We start from the raw sequence: 15,932 nt of genomic DNA on the forward strand, positions 1-15,932 counted from the left end.
TCATCCCAACACACCTTGGAGATTTAACTTGAGGTGAGGAGGATGAGGACTCCCAGATGAGACTCTAGATCAAGGTTGTCTAGTGAAGTTTCTGTGATGATGAAAATGATCCCCCATCGGCACTGTCCGATAGAGTGGCCACGACACCCATGTAGCTATTGCAGTGAGGAACTGAAGTTTTCATTTTATTTGCTTTTAATTAATTTTGATGAAATGGTCCATGTGACTGGTGGCTACCCCACTGGACAGTACAGCTGTAGATCTTGCCTTCCTAATCCATTCCAGTAGATCACCTTAACAAAAAATATATATTTTTTTATTCAAAAAGCTGTATGACTAACAAATAGAGAATAGTAATATTACAGAGCACACAAAAATAGAAAACGCAGTCTCTGCTTTCCAGGAGTATACAATCAAGTGGGCATGGATAAAGCAGGCAGACTCATAACTAGAACCGAGAACACAGGGAGAAGGGTCACTCTTTGATGGAGAGCTACAGGACTGGGTTAGTGGAGACTTACAACCGAAACAGGGCCTTAAAAGGTCACACAGCAGGAGGAGGGGACACAGGCATTGAAAGAACATGGAGGCAAGAGCAAGGAACAGAGATGGGAGGTCATGAGGTATGCACAGGAAATGCCAGAAAGCCCTATCCACCTAAGGAGTGGCTTTGTGTAAGCCAATCATTGGAGAGAACGTTAGAAAGATGTGTTAGGACCAGTTTTCAAACATAAAAATGAGAGACCCTAGGAAGGAACTATGGGAATAAAAAGGAGGGGACCATTAAAGAAAGACCACAGAGGAGGAAACCAGACTTTGGAAATAATTCTATCTTGGAGATGAGGGAGAAGAGAAGATTCCAACTTTTAAACCCAGGGCACATGGAACGTTGCTGGCACCATTAATGGGGCAGATACAGGGACAGGGGGGAAACGGTGAACACTCAAAGGCTGTTGAAGTTAATGAGATAGCCAGGTGGGTCAACACCTACTTTGAGAAGTGAAAGAAGACAGAAGAGAAGCGGGGCGACAGATGTGGGTCAAACCAGAGACCACAGACTGCGACCACGGAGTGGAGGGGTAGATACAGGAGGAGGAGGAAGCAGAGAGAACCAAGGATGCCTGTGATGGCGAATAGCCCCCTTGCAAGGATGAAGGAGACACAGAATCATTGGGAAAACCCAGAGAAGCAGTTCGCCTACAACAGGGATGGGAGGGGGACTTCTCACTGCATGTACTTTGCACCTCTTGGATAAGCATGCCTACCTTCCTAACTACTTAGGTGCTGAGCAAAGATGGAAAATAGGCCTTCGATCCCCGTGCCCACAACAGTGCAGATTAAACCCTAATGACAATCTGATCTCATTATCTCAGGAGGAGGCCGGAGGGTGAAGTGAAGGGCCCCCCCAGGGGATGGTGAGCCATAGAGGTTTTGCCTCTGTCATGTGGAAAGGTAGCCCTAAACTAAAACATAATTTGGCCCCACCTATCAATGCTTAAAAGCAAGACCCATACTCGTATACGATCTAGATCAGTGGTTCCCAATCCTAGCAAATGGTCAGAATCACCTGAAGACGGCCAGCGAGGCCTACCCTCAGAGAGGAGGGTTGAACAGTCTGGGCAACCAACCTGGGCTCCCCAGGTGACTCTCATGACCAGCCCAAACTGAGGACCATCCATTGATTCCAAACATGTATAAGGCTTCTAATCCAGTTTTTAGAGTTCTCTTTAGTATCCCCCACTACCAGTGCCATCTTTTACACTCTTGTGCACATTGTGGTGGGCAAGCACTTTTTGTAACTTCAAGACGTCAAGCTATATCAAGCACAATCTAATAGCAGGAGACTCACATTATCTCATTTAATCCTTAGAGAATCCCGGAGACATTCAGTTCCCTGCCTAAGATCCCACAGTTAGCCACAGCCCAGAACAGACCCTACGGCCCACCCTTCTTTCTGATGCCTCTCCGAAGTCCCCAAGCCCAACAGTTCCCCAGATGTCCTGGGAAGCAACTGGAAGGAGCATGTCAGATTCCGTGAGATACAAGAAAGGAGTCAGTCATAGAACTTTAAGGAAAGCCCAGAGTTTCTCCCTGGGACTACCTGCCTTTGTGGAGCTTCACCCAGGATTGGTCTTTAAAGGCAACTGGCCTTGGGGCACCTGGATGGCTCAGTCGGTTAAGGTTAAGCGTCGCACTCTAGATTTCAGCTCAGGCCATGATCTCATGGTTCCTGAGTTCGAGCCCGCCTCAGGCTCTGCATTGACAGTGTGGAGCCTGCTTGGGATTCTCTCTCTCTCTCTCTCTCTCTCTCTCTCTCTCAGCCCTTCCTGCGTGCTCTCTCTCTCTCAAATTAAAAAAAAAAAAAAACAACTTTTAAAGGCAACTGGCCAGCACAAGTGCGCAAAGTGATTTCCTTTCCTTATTCTTGTTCAAATCTGCACCAGGGGGAAACAGGTGTTGCAAATACCTACCACTTCTCTGATGAAATAGCAACAACTTCTCGGAGGAACTCTGACACAGTAAAGGACTCCTCTTCCCCAACCTACCCCCTTCCAAAAGTCCAACAAAAGCAGCAAGATTCATCCCAACCTGGCGAGGGGCTTTCCATCTTTGACACTTTCTAGGCTGCAGGGAAGGGAGCACACACTGAGGGGGGCATGCCGGGGTTTCAACCTCTGTGCAGCTCTGGGTGAAGGAACACATTTAAAGGCCCCAGGACAGCCACGTTCGCCCAGACTGAGTCAACGCGGCCGCCCTGAATGCTAGTGGACAAAACTGCAGCCTAAAAAATGGTGACAAGCGGACAACTCCGCCGTGGTGCCGCTTCACCACTCAGCACAGGCTTACTCTCAGCCTATCTCGCAGCCTGAAAATCCCGCTCCTGGATCCTTGGCCAGGGCGCGGCCCCCTTACCCGCAGGTGCACAGGTCGCAGAGGCACTTCCTCTTCACCGGGGCCATCCCGACACCTGGATGTCCGCTCAGAGCATCCCCTGCCGCCGCCGCCTCGTGGGCCCCAACCTCCTCTCTGGGGACGCGCCCAGTCTCGAGGGCCTTGGCAAAAGTTCTGAATATTTACTCCAAAGCAAACTTAAGTGGCCTTTTGCAAAGTCGGGCCGTCTGTTCCCTTCCCGGAGCTGGCCTCACACAAGAGCAGAAGTGAGCGTGCCCTGCGCACCAGCCCAGGTGACCTCCCCCTGCGCGCGCAGCCCGGGCCTCTGCAGGCCCGACCCATGCACCTGGAGCAGCTGCCCGCGCCCTGGAAGCTGGGCCGCCCAGGGACCCGCGGGGCCTCTGTGACGTCCCCAGGGACCGGAGCTGAACCACAGGGTGGCAGTGATGTCACAAGGGCCGCTTGTGAGGTCAGGACGCTCCCAGAACCTCACCCGGCGGCCCAGGGCAAATGTTCCCTATTGAACCGTAAAGAAACCGAAAGGCGAAGGTTGTGACGTCTTTGGAAAACTCGCAGGTGCGCAAGTCAGCAAAGGCCATGACCACGTGTGCAAAAGGGCCGAAAACGCCAGTCATCACATGTGGTGGCATTTTCTATCTCTAGGATCTGTGATGCCCCTTTAAAAAGGCATCCTTTGACCTCCCTTCGGCTGGCCTTAAATACCGTTTCCGGGTCTTCTCATAGAAATCCATACCTTTGGCTCCACCCTCCCATCCACCTTGAGCTCTTGAGAACAAAGCAGTTTCAGGGTGCCTAGGCCTTTCTCGCTCAGGTGGGTGCTTACTCGCTTTTCCAGGTGCTAGTAATGATGCCTGGGCAGTGGTCCTCATTTTAGAGCCCAGGTTTAGCCATCGGAAACACCTGGCTTCATAAAAGCCAGAGTGCCAGCCCCTACCCCACCCTGGGAGTTTGATTCAGTAGGTCTGGGGTGAGTGGAGAATGTGTATGTCTGACAAGTTCCCGAGTGTTGCTGCTGCTGCTGCACCAGGGACCACACTTTAAGAAGCACAGCTGCGGAGGTTCTTTTGGCCTCTGTCGTCCTTCCCTGATCCTGAGAAATACTACAGATCCTGCCCAGAAGCCACCTCCAGTCTGGGACTCTAGTTCCCTCGGGAAGCCAGGTGATTCTGATCATGAGGCAAGCTGAGTTGTTTGGAATCAGACATCATGGCTTCCTGGTTGTGGGAAATAGGAGTTTCAGGTATGGACAGTCCTATGTTGGTTTTTTTCCACGCTCGCTAACCCTCCCCATTCATTTCAGTGAATGAGTCAGAGCACCTTCAACTGCAGGCCACTTAATATTCCAAGTTTTGGGGGTTTACTTTCTTCCACGTTAGGCTCCAGAACGGAGGGCAGCAAACTATTGCCCGCAAGCCAAATTCAGCTGGCCATCTGTTTTTACATGGCTAGTCTACTGAGAATGGTTTTTACTTTTTTTTTAATGTTTTATTTAGTTTTGAGAGAGAGAGAGAGCATGCATAAGCAGGGGAGGGGCAGAGAGAAAGAGGACAGAGGGTCTGAAGCGGGCTCCATGCTGACAGAGCAAGCCTGATGCGGGGCCCAAACTCACGGACGGTAAGATCATGACCTGAGCTAGTCAGATGCTCAATCGACTGAGCCATCCAGGCACCCTAGGTTTTACATTTTTAAATGGTTGAAAAAAGTAAGACTATTACATGACTCACCAAACATGAAATCCAAATTTTAGTGTCTCTAAATAAAGTTTTGAATTTTGTCAAAAAATTGGCAGAAATATTCCTGGTTTTGCTTGTTGGCTCACAAAAGAACTAAATATTTACCATCTGGCTTTTTACAGAGAAAGTTTACCAATCCCGGATCTAGAAAGTCAAAAAGGTAGATCCAGAGGAGAGCAAAGCTTACTGATCTTTCTTAAGAACAGAAGAGTATGGGGGTGCCTGGGTGGCTCAGTCAGTTAAGCGTCCGACTTCGGCTCAGGGCATGATCTCACAGTTGTGAGTTCGAGCCCCACGTCAGGCTCTGTGCTGACAGCTCAGAGCCTGGAGCCTGCTTCACATTCTGTGTCTCCCTCTCTCTCTGCCCCTTCCCTGCTCATGCTCTGTCTCTGTCTCAAAAATAAAAAATAAAAAAATAAAAACAGAAGAGTATGAAGCTGCTCCTTGCCTTCCTGTAGGAAAGATGGAAACCTTGGGGGTTCGGGAGACAAGACGGAGAGGTGGGAGCTATTGAAAGCCAAGGCTAAGCCTGCCTGCCATCCCTTGCCATTGACAGGGAACATCACATAATTTTTCCAGAAGAACTAAAGTCCTGGACACCAGCCATGTCTTGACAGCTGCCTAAACATGATCCATGAGTCTTCCAGAAGAAGGATGCCCCATTCATGCCCACAGACTTTAATAAGAACCACCTCCCATTCAAACTGCCTTTGTGGATAGATCTTGTCAACAACCTGTATGTAGTACTCCCAACCTCCCCATCCCTGCCTTCAACAGAGTGGAGATCTTGAAAGATGAATGGGGTGTGGAGAAAATAACCTCAACACTGGTACTTCTGCAGAGCCCATGCTGGACAGGACAGCCTGCCCCCGCTTTCTACACGCACTGCCCACATTTTGTTAGTTCCAGCCAACTCTACCCTGCCCCATCTAAACACCTCCCTAACCCTGTGCCAAAATGTCCTTGCCTGCAAAGAATTTACTGTCACTTGCTATATGCTAAACACCTGTGCATGCTTTCCCACAGGTTCTCTCATCTATCTCTTAAAACTGACAAAATCTGGGGCATCGGGGTGGTTCAACTGGTTGAGTGTCCAACTCTTGATGTCAGCTCAGGTCACAATCCCAGGGTCATGGCATCAAGCCCCGAGTCAAGCTCTGTACTGAGCATGCAGCCTTCTTGAGATTCTCTCTCCCTCTACCCCTCCCCCACTCATGCATGTGCACTCTCTCAAAACATTGTTTAACTTAAAAAATCTATCATATTACAAATCAAAACACTGAAGCTAGGAGGCAAACTCAAGATTACACAGCTGATAAGTCCTGAAATTGGGATTCAGGCTCACGTGGGTCTTTCTTTTTAAGCTTTTCCACTTAAGAAAAGGACAAAGTAAAAGAATGAATGGGGGAATTTGGAGAACATAAAGATCACTGCAAACAGTATTTTCTCTTAATATTTTCCATTTGCTTCTTAATAGGACCATCTTTATTTAATATTTCCCCAAAATCTTTTTGTAAAATTGACACTACTCTGTGAGGCTACACAATTTTTATTCCTTAGCCTTGTAACTAACTCACCCAACCCCCAGCTTCTTGCTGTACATTATCTGAAAATCTCTTTGTAGAACATTGTTTAAAAAACCCATAGTTATTGCTTTGAGTGCAAAGCACTTTAGGAAAACACTGTCTTCTCAGCACCCTAAATAATTAGGATTGCTAAATTTCACTGGCACCAACAGAAGACATAAATAAGACCATCATAAGACACAAATTAAGCACCTAACATTAACCATTCAGTCACTCCACATTGCCATTGACAGGAAACATCACAAACACTTAGTGGTCCCCTAGCTCTTCAAACCAGGTATTGTGCTGAATAATGGAGACACAGACAGTGTCCTCATGGCCCTTAATCTAGACAGAGAAATGGACAACCAAAATATTGCCCAAGTATATCACTATAAACTATTAAAGGGTGAAGAAGCAAAAATAGAAGGGTCTGGTGATTTCTGTCAGATATTGAGGAAGAAATAATATCAATTCTATACCTACTCTTAAAAAATAGAGAAAGTGGGGCGCCTGGGTGGCTCAGTCAGTTAAGTATCTCACTCTTGGTTTCAGCTCAGGTCATGATCTCCCAGTTCACGGATTCAAGCCTCACGTCAGGCTCTGCGCTGACAGTGCGGAGCCTGCTTGGGATTCACCCTCTCCTCTCTCTGCCCCTCCCCACTTGCATCTCTCTCTCACTCTCAAAATAAATAAAAATAAATGTTTTTAAAAACATAGAGAAAAGAACGCTTCCAGAGGCCAGTATGACTCTGATTCTAGAGTCAGATAAAATTGTCACGCAAAAATGACAGGTCAATATCTCTCATTAATATGAATGTAAAAATCCTTTTAAAACATTAGCAACCAGAAACCAGCAACATATAAAAAGGATGATAAAATATGACCAAGAGGAATTTAGCCCAGGAATACAAGGCTGTTTTAATAGGGGAAAATCAATGTCATCACCACTTCAGTTGAATAAAGGAGAAAAACTACCCGATCTCAATAAATTCAGAAAAGTCATTTTGTAAAATCAACACTCAGTTGTGACAAAAAAATCCTCAACAATTTAGGAAAAGAAGCGAATTTCCTTGACCTAATAAAAGGTATTTACAAAAAAGCTACAACTACCATCATACATGGTGGTAAGACTGAATTCTTCCCCTATGATGTGGGGAACAAGACAAGATGTCTGTTTTCACTGTTTCTATTCAACATCCTACTCGAAGTTCCCTTCAGTGGAATAAAAAGAAACTAAATGCATCAAAATTAAAAAGGAAAAAATAAAACTGTCTTTAGTTCAGATGCCATGATCCATATGTAGAAAGTTTTAAAAATCCTATATAAAAAAAAAAAAAAAAAAAAAAACTAGAAATAAGAAGCAAAGCTTCAGGAGACAAGATCAATTACAAAAAAAATTACTTTCTAGATCTTCACTATTCAGTTAAATTAACGATCTGATCCACAATAGCACCAAAATCAATAAAACATCTAGGAATAAATATAACCCTAAAAGTGCAAAACTCTTACAGTAAAAACTACAAAACACTGCTGAAAGAAATTAAAGATCTAAATGAATGGTGAGATCTATGATGTGAATGGATTAGAACATTCAATATTATTAAGAAGGCAATCATCTCCAAGTTGAGTTACAAATTCAATGCAATCTCTGTCAAAACTCCAGCAAACTTTTTTTAAAAATTTTTTTTAATGTTTATTTATTTTTGAGACAGAGACAGAGCATGAACGGGGGAGGGCCAGAAAGAGAGGGAGACACAGAATCCAAAGCAGGCTCCAGGCTTCGAGCTGTCAGCACAGAGCCCAATGTGGGGCTCGAACTCACAGACCGTGAGATCATGACCTGAGCCGAAGTCAGACGCCCAACCGACTGAACCACCCAGGTGCCCCCAGCAAACTTTTTTCATAGAAATTGGCATGCTGATCCTAAAACTTTATATAGAGGGCAAAGGACTGAGAATAGCCAGACAATTCTTCAAAAGAACAACAAAGAGGACTTAAACTACCCAATTTCAAAACTTATCAAAACTATAGCTAAAGTAATCAAGACAGTGTGATATTGGCTAAAGATGGACATATAGATCAAGGAACAGAACGGAGAGTCCATAACTAAACTTTTGTATTGATGACCAATTGATTTCCAAAAAAAAAAGTGGACAGGCACTTCAATGCAGAAAGGATGGTCTTTTCAACAAATGATGCTGGGGTGATTGGACACCCATATTCGGAGTGAGGTATAACTTACACCGTGACATAGTTCATACAAAAATTAACTCAAAGTGCATCATAGACTTAAATGTAAAACCTAAAACTATAAAGCTTCTAAAAGAAAGCATGTAAGCCAATCTTTGTGACCTTCAGTTAGACAAAAATATCTTAGATATACACCAAAATCGTGATCCATAAAATACTCCATAAAAAATGAGCAGACTTCATCAAAATCATTTACGCTTCAAAAGACACTGTTAAGAAAACAAAAAAGACAAATACAGATTGGGAGAAATACTTGCATATCATTTATCTGATAAAGGACTTGTATCCAGAATATACAAAGAACTCTTACAACTCATAATAACACACCCCAATTTTTAAATAAAAACAAATGATTGCAAGAGATAGATCACCAAAGAAAATATACAAATGCCTAATAAGTGTATGATGAAAAGATGCTCGTGCAGAAAGGAGTTAACACAGCAAGCCTAGAACTGTTATCCTTGGAAAGTCCTGGTTGTGACGATTACCACTGGCTAAGAACCTGGAATTCAGGAACGTTCTGAACATTCCCTGATAACAATGGCTCGCTGTGCTGAAACAATGTGGTTCATGCTGAACACCTGCTTTTTCTTCTGGGAACGTGGAATTTTGGTACATGTGAAGTAGACGGTACCCGTAGGGTAAGCCCCCTTAAGCCCTAGGCCCTGAGTCCCTAATGAGATTTCCTGGCAGACAGCATTTCAGTCTGTTGTCACAGCTCATGGGGGAATGAAGTACGTCCTGGGTGACTTCACTGACAGGGGACTTTTGGAAACCTGTACCCGGCTTCCTCCAGATTGCACCCCTTGCTCCTGTGACATTTGATGACTTTGCTTTGAGTCCTTTCACTGTGATAAATCGTAGCCCTGAGTGTCACTTCAAGCTCAGTTCTGTGAGTGCTCCTAGCAAATTACGGAACCTGGAAGCAGCCGTCAAGACCCCGAACACAAGCCAGGTCGTCAATAATCACTAGGGATATGCAAATTATAACCGGAAGGAGATTCCACTTCCCAGCCATTACAATGGCTATAATTCAACATTGTTGCTGAGGATATGGAAAAAGTGGAGTCGTCATATATTGCTGGTAGGAGTGTAAAACAGTACAGCTACTTGAGATGAGAAAATTTTGGCAGTTTCTTAAAAAGTTAAACAGGCACTTATCACAGGATCGGCAGTTTCACTCTTAAAGTACCGTTTGAAAAAGAAAACCGCAGGCCCAACATGGTGTCACTTACACCAAGTCCCCAAACTGGGGCTTAATACCCAATTTAATTGCAGGTTCCACCTCCCCCAGAAATGTGGCCTTAACTGGTCAGTGAGGGAAACTTTTCTTTCCATCAGCGCCAATAAGTCTATCACCTTGGTCCTCTCCATCCCTCAAAGAAAGATGAGGTGATCTACATGATAAGACGCCTTGCTTCCTGCTCCACGCCCCCCAAACAGCCTCAGCTGAGGCAATTCTTTTCTTTTACTAAACACCATTTTTGCCCCTACCCTCCATCTATAAGAACCTTCCAACTCCCAGAGCGCCTCTCCGCTTGCTAGATGGGGTGCTGCTCAATTCATGAATTGTTTAATAAAGCCAATTAGATCTTTACATGTGCTCGGTTATGTTTTGCTGTTTGACAGATGTGGTGGCAGCAGGCGGGTCTGAAGCGAAGTTCCCGAAGCATTCAGGGACAATGAGAAACACAGGCGTGATACCTGCAACCCTTTACGTTCACTTTCTCAGGTTTCTAAGGGCCGTGGGTGAGCTGCTTGAGATCTGAGCTCTGCTGTTTTGGAGTCTAATCGGCCTTCGGGTCAGCTTGAGCCCGCACACAGTTGACAGGCGGTTTTGCCCAGAGCCACCTAAGCTGATCCCTTTGTCTGGAGCCCAGTTGTGCTGGCAGTTGTGCCTGGAACCCCAGTGAGGTGGCGGAGAGGTCCCCCCTGAGCCAGCCCCTGGCCCTCAGGCCACAATTCCCCAGGTTGAGAGCCTCAGCAAGGTTCTATGGGACTTGGTGATGGTGCGCACAAGGCCTTCTTATGACCAGGACATATTACTGCTAATATATTAAGGCATATGTTTGTCCTGTCTTGTGTAAATAAAGGCTACCGCTAGCAGGATCATGAAGACCCCAAAGCTGCAAAACCGATGGGCACCAGTCAAGCATTTAGAGGTTGTTAGAGAGCTCCCAACCTCAAGAAGACTCCTGTGATAGGCTAAGTTGGTCATGGGACGGGTTAAAGTGACACTAAGTCACCCACCAAGCTTAAGAAAACTTCCGTGCAACAAGGTACACTGTTACAAAACATGCAAAATCCCCGACCCTGCAGCACATACCCTTTTAGGTATTAGTTTGGCTCCGAGGAACCCAAAGCCTCAGCTGATGGGATCTTTAAGTCCTAAAAGGTCAAGTGTGCTACTTTCCAGCGCACCTGCTTGTTTTATGTCTAGGAACAACAGCCCAAGGAGCTGCAGACATCTAGCAAGATAAGAATTTTTTTCACTAAAAATAACCTAGAAGTACAGTGGCCATCCATTATGGGGGAAGTTCCAATTAGACAAGATTGTTCATTTAAGAAGTGCACTTGAAGGTTCCCAAATTAAATAATAGAATGGGATGCCTGGTTTAACTGGTAACAGACGCTTCCAAAAGGCTTTAAGATTCCAAAATCATCTCATTGAAAGAGTCATCACAAAAGGCTAATAAAAAAATTAAATTAAAACCACAAGAGCTGCCTAAGACAAAAGATAATAAGACTGGCTTAACTCCCACCAGCTCGCCTCTGTCTGAGGCTGGCCTCCAGGCATTCTTCTTGTCAATTCAGAACTTTAGAGGTCACATCCCCCACCCCCACCCCTCCACCCCCCGCAGGCCTGTCTGGACCAACAAAGGAACACACAGGCCTAGACTCAAGGAGTAGGAGTGCTTGCTTATCATTCAAAGGAAAGGAACCTGTAAGATGAGTAACCAGCACTGGCCTAGAGACATAATCACCAAATGTACCTAATGAAATCTCTAACATAAAAAATAAAGATTTTTTTTTTTTAGATTCCAAGACTCTTAAGTTGGAAAAGACCCCTGGGGGACTGAGCACCTGCTCACAGGACTTCACGGGCTTCCAATCAACAGTCTCCACCTTCACAGGAGACCCCAATTTTGCCTTTAAAAATACTCACTTTGCAAACCATCAGAGAGTTCGAGACTTTAGGGCATTAGCTCCTGGTCCTCCTGGGTGGTGCTACAGCAGTAAATATTCTGTCTTTTTCCACTGCAAAAGTTCGGTTGCTTTTTATTGGCTTGCTGCACAGCCAGTGAACCAACTCGTTTGGTTCAGTTACATATTCTTCTTTACCTGAGTACTCAGTCTCCCAATATTCTGTCTGAGCAGCCTTTCCACTCTGAAAAGATAAACCTTTCAAATAAAACTGCCTGAGGTTGCAGGTGATCTTCCTCGGGTATCTTTCACTCCTTGGTCAAAGACTAAGTAAACAATTTGTTTTTTTTTTTTTAAGTTTAGTTTTGAGAGAGAGAGAGAGAGGGAGAGAGAGTGTGTGTGGGGGGGGGGGAGGTACAGAGAGAGAGAGGGAGACAGAGAATCTGAAGCAGCCTCCAGGCTCCGTGCTGTCAGCACGGAGCCTGATGCAGGGCTTGAACTCATGAACCTCAAGATCACGACCTGAGCCAAGTCGGATTCTTAACCAACTGAGCCACCCAGGCGCCCCTAAGTAAACCATTTCTTAAACCTAGTGAGAATCCTCAAAAGATTTTTTTTTTAAATAGATTACCTCCTGAGCCCAGTTGAGTTGGGTTATACTCGTATGACCACTCCCATAAATATCCACGTTTTATGCTCAAACCTATCATCAACAGCTTAAAGAAGGCTTCCTAGATCCTAATTCACAGGAACCTGCTGATCACAGTCTAGAGCCTTGTGACTTTGTATTTAAAATGTCATCAGAGGGGCACCTCGGTGGCTCAGTCGGTTAAGCATCCGACTTCGGCTCAGGTCATGATCTCGCAGTCTGTGAGTTCAAGCCCCGCATGGGCTCTGTGCTGACAGCTCAGAGACTGAAGCCTGCTTTGGATTCTATGTCTCCCCGTCTCTCTCAGCCTCTCCCCTGCTCTCTCTCTCTCTCTCTCAAATAAATTTAAAATAAAATTAAATTAAATTAAATTAAATTAAAATAAAATAGTCATCAGAGAATGACAGCCCTCATGCCATTGAAAAGGTCCTTACAAAGTGCTCCTGACCACAGACACTGCTGGAAAACTAAAAGATGCTAGAGACAACAACCAAACCCAAGGGGTTTGCTGCTGGGCATGCATCAAATTGACCACAACCCAAGGACGTATTGAAAGCAAGGAACTTTATATTCCTTGTTACAAGTAACCCTAGGGAGAGAGCTCTCAAAGCACTGGCCTCTTGGTTAGTACAGGAAGCTTTTCTTCGGTGTGTGAGGGGTGAGGGCAGGGAGCTTGAGTAAGCATTTCGGTTCAATCATGTCAACATGCTAGTGCATACGTCTGTAGGGGCCAAGGGCAGTCTGCTCCAAGATGGGCGACGTTGGCACCAAGACTGATTTAAAACAGCCTCATCTGAATTATTTTCTTTTGCTAATCATTTTCTTGCCCCCACCTTCCATCTGTAAAAACCTTCCATTTTGGACAACTCTTCAGAGTACCTCTCTAACTTGCTAGATGGGATGCTGCCTAATTTGAATTATTTAATACAACCAGTTAGAGGGCGCATGGGAGGCTCAGTCCATTAAGCATTGGACTCTTGATTTCAACTCAGGTCATGATCTCACTGTTTGGTTTGTAAAATAGAGCCCCGCTTCAGGCTCTGCACTGACAGTGGGGAGCCTGCTTGGAATTCCCCCTCCTTTTCCCTCTGTCCCTCCCCTGCTTGCACTCTCTCTCAAAATTAATTAATTAATGGGGCGCCTGGGTGGCGCAGTCGGTTGGGCGTCCTACTTCAGCCAGGTCACGATCTCGCGGTCCGTGAGTTCGAGCCCTGCGTCAGGCTCTGGGCTGATGGCTCAGAGCCTGGAGCCTGTTTCCGATTCTGTGTCTCCCTCTCTCTCTGCCCCTCCCCCGTTCATGCTCTGTCTCTCTCTGTCCCAAAAATAAATAAAAACGTTGAAAAAAAATTTTTTTAATTAATTAATTAATTACAATAAATAAATAAAATAAAAAATAAAGCCAGTTAGATCTTCAAATTACCTTGGTTGAATTTTGTTATTTAACAGTATTTACTCAAGAGAAATGAAAATATATGATCACACAAAAACTTGGATATGAATGATCATGTAGCAGTTTTCATAACTGTAAACACTGGAAATACCCCCAATCTCCATCAACTGGAGAATGAACAAACAAAATGCAGTCATCCACATTCATACAATGGAATATTATTCAACAACAAAAATAAAGTACTAATAGATGCTACAATATGGATGAGCCTTGAAAACTACACTAAGAGAAAGAAACCAGATGTTTTCAAAACTAGGAATTACATGATTCCGTTTACATGAAATTTCTAGAGAAGGAAAATATATAGAGACAGAAAGCAGAAGAGTTGTCACCTGGGTCTCAGGGTGGGAGCAGAGATTGACTACCAACAGAGACAACGGAACTTATGGGGATAGTGGAAATATTCTAAAACTTGAGTTGTGGTGATGGAATTGTACACTTATGTACAATGGATGAATTTTACAATATGTAAATTATACCTCAATAAAGCTTTTTTAAGTACAAAAAAAATCCCTTCCAAAAAGTCCCCTTTAGTAACATTATCAAATTATTATTATTATTCAGTTTTGAATGATTTAGGTCAATATTTCTCTCATTTCCAAACCAGGTGGCAGATATTGAACACATGCATTTATTGGTCTCTTTCTAAAGTGAGATTAACGAGATAAGAAGACAAGGACAAAGATGGTATAAGAGATAATAAAATCAAATTTGAGGAAGCAGAAAAGCACAAGGAAGCATGCTAACTGAAATCCTTATCCAGCAATGGCAAAAGCCAAGAAGCATTATTTTTACCACAGAACGTCCAAAATATTCAAGAATTGGCAGCATCAGTGAGAGTAAAAATTACACTAAATAAAGGATGATTGGCTGAAGATCTATTTAAGAAGCGATAAGACCCACAGATACCTTCATCCCACATAGCTGAGCAACTGTCCCTCTCCTACCTAACAATCACCATTTTTATTTCCTGGAAAAAGTAAAACAGAGGGTCTCTGAAGTGGGGGGAACACCATGCACAGTGAGGACCAAAGTACCATATTGAAAACAGGAGGATTTTTTTAAGTGTATTTTATTTTATTTTATTTTATTTTATTTTATTTTATTTTATTTATTTTGAGAGAGAAAGAGAGAGCATGAGAGGGAGAGAGAGAATCCCAAGCAGACTCTGGCTGTCAGCTCAGAGCCCAACTCAGGGCTTTATCTCATAAACTGTGAGATCATGACCTGAGCTGAAGTCAAGAGTCAGACACTGAACTGACTGAACCACCCAGGTGCCCCCAAAAGAGGAGGATTAAGCAAAGTCTCTCAACTGAATATTAGGACCCTAGCTTACTTCTCCCAGAATGACCAGAATGCTGTTTATCAGATTTATATTCGCCCTAGTCCAAAAGAACCTTGGGAGAAATCAAACCAGCCAGAGGACAGGTCTAAAGATGCAGGCAACAGAAGTTCCCTCAAATAACTGGCTCATCCAGATCACCCTTCAGTGAATCTCATAGTTTGCCAGTGCTACTCATAGGTTTCAAATAACATGAAATAGGACTAGACAGCCAAAGATCACTAGATAACTGAGGAACATTTCTAATGTGAAAAAAGAAAAATCAAATCAAAAGAACAATTCAGAAGAAACCAAGACTAAACAGAAATGAAAACTTTTTTAATATTACAAATATTCTCAGGAAGATAAAAGATATTTAATCCAAGAAAATAACTTTATATATTTTTTTTTTAATTTTTTTTTTCAACGTTTATTTATTTTTGGGACAGAGAGAGACAGAGCATGAACGGGGGAGGGGCAGAGAGAGAGGGAGACACAGAATCGGAAACAGGCTCCAGGCTCTGAGCCATCAGCCCAGAGCCTGACGCGGGGCTCGAACTCACAGACCGCGAGATCGTGACCTGGCTGAAGTCGGACGCTTAACCGACTGCGCCACCCAGGCGCCCCAATAACTTTATATTTTTAAAGGAACAATCATAATGAGAAACAGCCTATGGAGGGGCTCAATGGAATGACCGTCCGACTCTTGATTTCGGCTCAGGTCATGATCTCACAGTCGTGGGACTAAGCCCCACATTGGGCTCCTCACTGAGTGTGAGCCTGCTTGAGATTCTCTCTCTCCTTCTGCCCCTCCGCCCTGCTCACATGCTCTCTCTCTCTCTCTCTCTCTCTCTCTCTCTCTCTCTCAAATAAAATTTTAAGGGGTACCTGAGTGGCTCAGTCA

The 15,932-nt window shown here is 44.3% G+C and overlaps 1 protein-coding gene and 1 long non-coding RNA gene across 2 annotated transcripts in view; one reads left to right on the forward strand and one right to left on the reverse strand.

Annotated features, from left to right (window-relative positions):
• The window catches only part of SAXO1 (stabilizer of axonemal microtubules 1), a 95,513-nt gene extending 92,244 nt beyond the window's left edge, over positions 1 to 3,269 (reverse strand). Inside the window, exon 1 of the mRNA XM_045468666.1 lies at positions 2,914 to 3,269. Coding sequence (XP_045324622.1) covers positions 2,914 to 2,960 — 47 coding nt within the window. The 5' untranslated portion in view covers positions 2,961 to 3,269. The remainder of the gene's footprint in view (positions 1 to 2,913) is intronic.
• A 110-nt stretch (positions 3,270 to 3,379) lies between these two features.
• On the forward strand, positions 3,380 to 5,666 carry LOC123593211. The gene is made up of 2 exons (XR_006710188.1): positions 3,380 to 3,468; positions 5,105 to 5,666. It is a non-coding gene; the product is annotated as an uncharacterized LOC123593211 (long non-coding RNA).
• The last annotated feature ends 10,266 nt before the right edge of the window (positions 5,667 to 15,932 follow it).

Source organism: Leopardus geoffroyi, chromosome D4 (genome assembly GCF_018350155.1).
Source record: "Leopardus geoffroyi isolate Oge1 chromosome D4, O.geoffroyi_Oge1_pat1.0, whole genome shotgun sequence".
Lineage (NCBI taxonomy): Eukaryota > Metazoa > Chordata > Mammalia > Carnivora > Felidae > Leopardus > Leopardus geoffroyi.